The following is a 9,593-nucleotide window of genomic DNA, read 5'->3' on the forward strand; positions in this document are numbered from 1 at the left end:
GTCTCTACTAAAAAATACAAAAAACTAGCCGGGCGAGGTGACAGGCGCCTGTAGTCCTAGCTACTCGGGAGGCTGAGGCAGGAGAATGGCATAAACCTGGGAGGCAGAGCTTGCAGTGAGCTGAGATCTGGCCACTGCACCCCAGCCTGGGCAACAGAGCGAGACTCCGTCTCAAAAAAAAAAAAGAAATAATTATAGCTTCTTACACTTGTTTAAAAATGCTTTTCAAAGAATTGCACATTATTTGCTTCCTGCAGAATCTCAGATGTGAGATTGAGGTGAAATTAAAGGGGAGAGAAATTAATATTTGTGTATCTTTGCTGTGGTCATCATTTCTTTATTCATTCAATAAATACTTATTTGAAACTTACTATGTTTTAGGTTTTCTTACAAGATTTTTTTTCCTCTTAGCTTTGTTCCAACAAAGGATTCTGTGGCCCTCAGTTTGGGAACTACTACCCTATGTGTACTATATCAAATACTGTGTCTTGGAATCTGTGGGGAATACAAAGTGGGATCTGTTTGTGTTGTCTTCAAGGAACATTTAGTCTAGGGAAGAAATAACAAAATAACATAGGTTTGTAAATAGGTGCAAAGTAAAAGTGCTAAATGTTACAAATGAGTTGTAGATTGTTTGGGGGGTCTGAAGAGCATGCTTCTGGTTGGGGGAAATCAGGAAGACTTCCTGCAGGAGATGACGTTTGAGCAGTGACTTGGTTATTGCTACAGAACTAGTCACCCCGAAACTTAGCAGCGGAAAGTAGCAAGCATCATTTATCTCTCAGCAATTCTTGGTTGATTGAGTGGCTCTTCTGCTTCATGTGCTGTTGGGTAGGGTGGTACTGAGATACCTGGAATATCCAAAGTGGTCTCTCTCACATCCCTGGCAGGTTAGTGCTGCCTGTCAGCTGGAGATCAGCTAAGGATATTGGTCGTGGCCTCAGTTCTTATCCTCATGGCCTCCCCAGTTGTCTGTGTTGTTCCCATAGCATGATGTTTGGGTTCCAGGATGACAAGAGCCAAGTCTGTCAGGCTTTTTTTTTTTTTTTCTTTCTTTTTTTTTTTTTTTTGAGACAGTCTCCCTCTGTTGCCCAGGCTGGAGTGCAGTAATTCTGTCTTGACTCACTGCAACCTCTGCCTCCCTGGCTCAAGTGATTCTTATGCCTCAGATTCCCGAGTAGCTGGGATTACAGGTGTGTAACACCACGCCTGGCTAATTTTTGTATATTTAGTAGAGATAGGGTTTTGCCATGTTGGCCAGACTGATCTCAAACTCCTGACCTCAAGTAATCCGCCCACCTTCGCCTCCCAAAGTGCTGGGATTACAGGTGTGAGCCCGGCACCTGGCCTACCAGGCTTTCTTAAGGCTTATGCTGAAAGTGGCCTAGTGTCACTTCTACCACATTCTGTTAGTTGAGGTATGTCATACCAGCACAGATTCAGTGTGAGAAAGGGCTTTACAGGGGCCTGAATACTAGGAAGTATGGTTCATTGGGGACTGTCTTTGTGTTCATGGGAATTTAAGTTGGAACTAGAGCACAAACTGATGCTTTAGTGTCTGGCCTGTGTTGGTTACTAATACAATGTCTGTATGTACTTTTTTTTTAAAAAACTAGGAAATTTCTCCTCTTCTCTCCATGGAGGCTATGGCATTTGTTACTGAAGAGAGGAAACTTACCCAAGAAACCACTTATCCAAATACTTATATTTTTGACTTGTTTGGAGGTGTTGATGTAAGTAGCTATTTATTATTACTACTGTTACTACCACTTAATGGTTTGAGAATTTAACTTTTGAAATGGGAGATAAGAAAGATTTCAGAATTTGTAACATTTCAGATTTTAACTTTTAGAAGCTTAGTGGCATTTACATGTTGAAGCAGCGTTCTTTTGCTTTAGAATAATTCATTTATTTAAATTGGTGTCTACCTTTTTAAAAAAATACAAAGTGAAAAGTACATCTCTCAATTTCCCAGTGTCCCCTCCTCAGAACCAGTTGTGATCACTAGTTTCTTGTGTGTCCTGCCAAAGATGTTCTGTTGTGGGTGTGTGGGTGTGTGTGTGTGTATGTGTGTAAATATTCCTCCACCTCCACCTTAGTTTATATTCTCCCCACATAGAGTGATATACCATATACACGGTTACACTATCCTGTACCTTCTTTCTTCTGTCTCTTTTTTTTTTTTAATTAAAATTTTTAGCCCAGGCATGGTGGCTCACGCCTGTAATCCCAGCGCTTTGGGAGGCCAAGGCGGGTGGATCATGAGGTCAGGAGTTCGAGACCAACCTGGCCAAGATGGTGAAACCCTGTCTCTACTAAAACTACAAAAATTAGCTGGGCGTGGTGGCGGATGCTTGTAATCCCAGCTACTCGGGAGGCTGAGGCAGGAGAATTGCTTGAAGCCAGGAGGCTGAGGTTGCTGTGAGCCAAGATCATACCACTGCACTCTAGCCTGGGTGACAGAGCAAGACTCTCTCTCAAAAAAAAAGATTAAATGGCTAGTGTTCCCTGGTGTGATTGTGCCATAATATATTTACCCAGGCCCCAGTTGATTGGCATTTATAATTTTTCCACACCGTTTCTCTTACAGACAAGGTTGCAGTAAAGATCTTGTACATATTTTTGTACACATGTGAGTATATACCTTTGGAACAAGAACATATGTTTTTTATTGTGTATAAATCTGAAGTTTACCTACCTAAGAAGTTTTGTCAGTTTATATCCCCAGTAACGAAGTATGAGTGTCTGTTTACCCATACCATCACCAACATATTGTGTTTATGTGTGTATTTTTATGGATGTTGTTACTGAAGTATAACCTTCATACAGAAAATTACACCGATAATTACCACAAAATAAATTCACTTTTGCACTACCACCCAAATTAGGAAATAGAACATTACCAGTACCCAGAAGCCCCCTTCAGCAAACAGTGTATTTTAAGTATTTACTAAGCAGATGTGAGAAAAAATGGTATTTTTCCATAGTTTTTTTAACCGGCTTTATTAAGATATGGTTCACATACCATACACTTCACCCATTTAAAGTACACAATTCAGTTGTTCTTAGTATATTTGCAGATATGTGCAGCCATCACCACTGTCAACTTTAGAGCATTTTCATTACCCCAAAAAAGAAACTCCATGTGTTTTATCTAGCACTGCCCTACCTCTGCCACCTCCTCCCCCTCTCTCCACACTAGTATACTTTTTGTCTTTATAGATTTCTCTGTTGTGGGCATTTTGTATAAATTCAGTTATATAATATGTGATCTTTTGTGACTGGCTTCTTTTCATTTAGCGTAATGATTTCTAGGTTCATCCGTATTGTAGCATGTATCAGTACTCATTTTTATGGCCAAATGATGTTTCATTGTGAGAGTATGCTACATTTCTTATTTGTTGAGAGGCGTTTGGATTGCCTCCGTCTTTTTGCTATTATGAGTAACAGTGCTATAAACATTCTTGTACAGGTTCTTTGTGGACATATTTTCATTTCTCTTGGGCATATACATACCTAGGACTAGAGTTGCTGTGTCATATGGGGTAACTCTATGTTTAATTGGATGAGGAATTGCCAGAATGTTTTCCCAGAGGCCCTACCATTTTACATTGCCACCAGCAATGTCTGAGGGTTTCAGGTTTTCTATATCATTGACAACACTTGTTATTTGTCATTTTGAAAGTGTTTTAAAATTAAAAAAAAAATACTGAGATGGGGTCTTGTTTTGTTGCCCAGACTGGTCTCAAACTCCGGGGCTCAAATAGTCCCCCAGCCTTGGCCTCCCAGAGTGCTGGGATTACAGGCATGAGCCCCTGCTCCAGCCCTGTAATGATTATAGCCATTCTAGTGAGTGTGAAGAGACACCTCATTGTGGTCTTGATTTGCATTTCCCTGATGGCCAGTGATGACCATCTTTTCTTGAGTTTGTCATTTGTGTATCTTCCTTGGAGAAATTACTGTCTCCTCTTTCAGTTTCTTAGTTGAGATATATCTCTTTTGAATATTATGTTGTAAGAGTTCTTTATAAATTCTCTGCAGTTTTTAAAATTCATTCTATGACTGAGATTGGATATTTTTTCTTGTGTTTATAAGTAGTTTCTTTTCTGCCAGTTGTCTGTTTTGCACCTTTTTCTATTTATTTGTCCTTTTTCTTACTGATTTGTAAGTGCTTTTGATTTTTTAAAGCCCTTTGTCATTTGTGGTTTTTTTTCCTATTTTGAGAATTAAATTTTGACATTATTTTTAAATTAGATATGTTTAATTTTTAGATTGTCAGATTGATCAGTCTTTAATGGCTTCAGAGTTTTGGTTCATACCTTTCCCACTGTTGGATTTAAACTTACATACCTATTTCCTTCTAATATTTTACAGTTTTTAATTGTATATGTTTAAATGTTTGCACCATTTGAAATTTGTTTTGGTGTAATGAGTGAAGGGTTCGGATCTGACTTTTCTGCCCTAGATATTTGCCCATAACCCCATTACCTGAAGTGAACGTGAAGGAGAGGGCATTTCCGGGTATTGTGGTTAGCCTTTATCTTGATCTGTGTGGTGATTGTACAGGAATGGTGTTCAGTGTGTAAAACTGTACATGTACGACTTGTACTCATGGCCAGGTGCAGTGACTCATGCCTGTAATCCCAGCACTTTGGGAGGCCGAAGCAGGCGGATTGCATGAGTCGAGGAGTTAGAGACCAGCCTGGGCAACATGGCAAAACTGCATCACTACTAAAAATGCAAAAAATTAGCCGATTGTGGTAGCACATGCCTGCAGCCCCAGTTGCTTGGAGGGCTAGGTGGGAGGATTGGTTGAGCCTGGGAGGTTGAGGCTACAGTGAGCCGAGATCACACCATGAACTGCAGCCTGGGTGACAGAGCAATACCCGGTCTCAAAAAAAATTTTACTCTTTAAACGGTATCACGTTATACTTCAGTTATTAAAGTTTCCTTTTGTTTAAAGGTGCCATTTTCCACTGAAGTAAAGATTGAGTGTGACATCTGCATGCATGTCATCAGCCACAGCCTTTCTTCTTTAACTGCTGCTCGGCATTCCCTCTCCACAGCAGTGCCGGTGGTCTTAGAGCATTTACTTACTTGACCAGCACAAGAGACCCTTTAGTTTTGAGTTGTTTCATCAAGAAATCTACTCAGTAAGAACTGATGTATTTATGGGAGGAAATATAATAATGTAGGTCTCTAGCCTGGTGTCTATTTTCAGTGGAAATGTGGCTCTCTAGTAGGATCCTATCCCATCTTCAGACATCTTTGGATCAATTGTTCTTGATTTTGTGGGGGTTTTCTCTCCTGCTTTGAGTTAAGGCAGCTTCTCCAGGAATCCCAGTCATTTTATAAACATGGGCTCCTGCTTAAGTCATTATGTACCTCACTAACCTTCAGTTTGGGTGCATTTGTTAGTGAACTCTCTTGCTGTCCTGCTGCTGGTAGTATTTTCCAAACCGAGCTTATTATTTCTTCCTCTGCTAATAACTAGCAAGAACCCAAAGTAAGCCTCTCTTGGGTCATGCTGCCCAAAGCTCAGTGGGATCACTCCTTGTCAACCTAACCCTATCTATAACATGACTGTGAAAAGTGTATCTTAGAGTATACAAAGCAGATGTGAAGTATGTAACTAAGTGGAGTGAAGCAGACCCAGAGCAAGCTCATCTGCATAAATTAAACGAGTATGAGGACTGTGGTGGACTAGGAGAGTGTGTGCCTGCTTTTATGGGGGAAATGACTCTTCTTCTTCCATTGACTGTTTCCCTGAGAGGTTATGGGAAATCTAGATTTGTAGGTAAAAATCTTCCAGCTTTTCAGTAGTTGTGGGCCAGGTGTAAGCCGTTGCTTGGCATTCAGGAACTTTTATTCATTGACATAGTCTATCTTCCATTTGAAGTGAATTTATTTTAAATACATTCTATGCACTTGAGCATCTTACATATTGCTTGGATGAATGTGATCTCTTTTGAGAAGAATTTATGTAGTATACTTCAGAGCTTTAAACATTACTACTCATTTTGCCCTGTTGTTTCCATTTCTGTGACTCTCCTGAAGACATAAGTCAAAATGAGATAAAGCTTGTTTACCAAGACGGTTAGGTGTAACATTATTTGTAATGACTGTCTACCAGGAGAAGGTAATGGTTATTCTATTTTGCTGAATTTTATGAAGTTGTTAATATAATGTTAAAATTATAATATGGGAAAATTCATGATGAAAACAGGCTATAAAATTGTTATATACTCTATAATAATTACTCCACCTTTTCTAGAGGATGACCTTAGGTCTCTATTATACAAAGCAAAGCAGGCCTACATTCAGGGCAACTTTCATTGTTGCCCCAAGTCGTGAGACATCTTGCTTTTCTCTCCTACAAGTGCAGTTGACATTAAATACAGATGTGCAGAAAGCTGAACCCAGTGCTTCTCTAGAATTGACAATCTGTGGTGTAGTAGTTTAGGATTTTTATTTTTAATCTGCTGCTTCAAGCTAAAATAACACATCTCTCTTAATTCAGGATGTTGAATTATAGTGTCACATTCATGCCAGGAGCAATCTCATGGCATGTAGATTTACTTTCTAAAGATTTGTTGCTGGTGTGAGATGAACAGAGGCTTTCTCAGACCCTCAAGCTGAACTATCTAGTCTCAAAGATTTGCCTACTGGCTTTTTAATTTAGAAAATGCTATGGAATCTTCTTTCTTCATTTGGCTTGAGGTGTCTTGGATATGCTGCCTCAGTATAGGCCGATAGCTAGAAGGGGCTAAGGAAGAATTTTTTTCTTTTTGTTCTAGGGTAACTCCTAGCTTGATTTAAACAATAATAAAAAATAAGTAAAATATGTATATACGGGATGTCTTTAAACATACGGGCTTAGTCATATTCTCAGCATATAGATTATTTTTAAATGCTTTAAGTGGAAATTGAACTTTTTTGGAAAACAAAGGTCCTCATTTTAAAAGGAAAAGGTGTTTGTCAAGGAAAATGTGAAAAACTATCTTGGGACTTGTCACCAACATTCAACCACTGTTGAGATTCAGGTGTATTCCTTTCTAACATTTTTTTTTTTCTGTTTGTATTAACCTAGAATTTGTGTAACAGAATTTTTTAAAATAACAGCTTTTAAAACTTGTTATGATGATTTTAGAGGTAGAGTTGTACTCTGTCACAGGCTGGAGTGCAGTGGTACAATCCTGGCTCACTGCAGCCTCGAATCCCTGGGCTCTAGTGATTCTCCTGCCTCAGTCTCCCAAGTAGCTAGGACTACAGGCTCGTGCCACCATACCTGGATAATTTTTTTTTAATATTTGTTAGCGTTCTAGGGGTCTTGTTCTGTTCCTCAGGCACTCTCTAACTCCTGGTCTCAAATGACCTTCCTGCCTCACCTTCTTGAGTAGCTGGGATTATAGGCACGAGCCACCCTGCCTGCCCAGCAGTAACAGCTTTATTGAAATATAATTTACATATCATAAAGTTAACTCTTGTAACCACCCATCAGTATTGTGCAGTGATAACCAGAACATTTTTATCATGCCAGAAGGAAATATTGTACCAGTTAGCAGTCACTCCCCATCTCCCCTTCTCCCCAGCTCTGGCAACCATTAATCTATTTTATGTCTGTATTATGCCTATTGTGAAATATCCATAATGTCCATAATATGCCTATTGTATCAGTCCGTTCTCATGCTGCAGTGAAGAAATACCTGTGACTGGGTAGTTTAATTGACTCACAGTTTAATTGACTCACAGTTCCATATGGCCGGGGAGGCCTCAGGAAACTCACAGTCATGGCAGAAGGCAAAGGACAAGCAGGCACCTTCTTCACAGGGCAGCAGGACAGAGTGAGTGCAAGCAGAGGAAATGCCAGACACTTACAAAACCATGAGATTTCGTGAGATTCCCTCATTATCACGAGAACAGCATGGGGGAACCGCCCCCATGATCCAGTTACCTCCACCTGGTCCCACCCTTGACACATGAGGATTATTACAATTCAAGGTGAGATTTGGGTGAGGACAGAGCCAAACCATATCACCTGTTATGGATATTTCATATAACAGAATCATCCACCATGTGGCTTTTTATGTCTAGCTTCTTTAACTGAGCATGAGGTGTTTTATTATTTTAAATAATAGCTTTATTGAGATATTCATGTCATACAAGTCACCCATTTAAAAGATATATTACAAGATATAACTCGGTTTTTTAGTATAGTCAGAGTTATATATCGCTATCACCACAATTGATTTTAAAACATTTTCATCACTCCAAAAAAGAAATACCATATTCTTCAGTAGCCACTCTCCATTTCCTCCCAAGGCCTCCTTCCCCCATCCTTAGGCAACCACTAATCTTTCTGTCTTTATAGATTTAATTATTCTGGACATTTCACATAAATGGAGTCATACAATACGTGGTCTTTTGTGACTGGCTTCTTTTGCTTAACATAATGTTCTCAAGGTTAATCCATGTCATAACGTGTATCAATACTCCATTCCTTTTTATTGTCAAGAAATATTCCATGGTATGGATAGACCACATCTTATTTATCCATCCATCAGTTGATGGACATTTGGGTTGTTCTCACTTTTGACTGTTATTAATAATCTGCTATGATTAATAATGCTGCCATGAACATTGGCATGTAAATTTTTATATGGACATGTTTTCATTTTCTATTAGATTGTCGTATTAAAAAATTTCCCGCCGGGCGCGGTGGCTCAAGCCTGTAATCCCAGCACTTTGGGAGGCCTAGACGGGCGGATCACGAGGTCAGGAGATCGAGACCATCCTGGGTAACACAGTGAAACCCCGTCTCTACTAAAAATACAAAAAATTAGCCGGGCGTGGTGGCAGGCGCCTGTAGTCCCAGCTGCTCGGGAGGCTGAGGCAGGAGAATGGCGGGAACCCGGGAGGCGGGGCTTGCAGTGAGCCGAGATCGCGCCACTGCACTCCAGCCTGGGCGGCAGAGCGAGACTCCGTCTCAAAAAAAAAAAAAAAAGAAAAATTTCCCCTGGTGTATACCTAGTAGTGGAGTTACTGGTAACTCTTTCATTTTTAAGGATCTGCCAGACTGCTTTCTGAAGCACTTGCACCATTTTACATGTCTACCAGCAATGTATAAAGGTTCTACTTTCTCCACATCTTTGCTAATAGTTACTATTTGTCTTTTTCATTATAGCCATCCTAGTAGGTATGAAGAGGTATCTCATTGTGGTTTTGTTTTGCTTTTCCCTGATGACTAATGTTGATCATCTGTTTATTTATTGAACTTTTGGAGAAATGTGCATTCATCTGCTTTCTCCATTTCTTGATTGGGTTGTCTTTTTATTATTGAGTTGTATTAGTTTCTGGATACTAATTTCTTGTAATTTGCAAATATTTTCCCCCATTAAGTAGCTGTCTTTTCACCTCTTGATGGTGTCCTTTGAAACACAAAGTCTACTTTTGATGAAGTTCATTTTATCTTTTGTTGCTTGGGTATTGGTGTGCATCTAAGAAACCATTTCCTAATCCAAGGTCACAAAGATTTACCTGTGTATTCTTCTGAGAATTTTATATACATATATATATATATATATATTTTTTTT

At 39.4% G+C, this 9,593-nt stretch overlaps 1 protein-coding gene across 3 annotated transcripts in view; it reads left to right on the plus strand.

Moving 5' to 3' along the window:
* TRPC4AP (transient receptor potential cation channel, subfamily C, member 4 associated protein) overlaps positions 1 to 9,593 on the plus strand; it is a 77,387-nt gene that overhangs the window by 11,778 nt on the left and 56,016 nt on the right. For 2 of the 3 annotated variants that reach the window (XM_011972414.1, XM_011972415.1), the window contains exon 2: positions 1,617 to 1,733. The exons of the other annotated variant lie outside the window; for it this stretch is intronic. In XM_011972414.1, coding sequence (XP_011827804.1) covers positions 1,638 to 1,733 — 96 coding nt within the window. In that variant the 5' untranslated portion in view covers positions 1,617 to 1,637. The remainder of the gene's footprint in view (positions 1 to 1,616; positions 1,734 to 9,593) is intronic. 3 annotated transcript variants of the gene reach the window in all.

The sequence above is a fragment of the Mandrillus leucophaeus genome, unplaced genomic scaffold, assembly GCF_000951045.1.
Source record: "Mandrillus leucophaeus isolate KB7577 unplaced genomic scaffold, Mleu.le_1.0 Scaffold129, whole genome shotgun sequence".
Lineage (NCBI taxonomy): Eukaryota > Metazoa > Chordata > Mammalia > Primates > Cercopithecidae > Mandrillus > Mandrillus leucophaeus.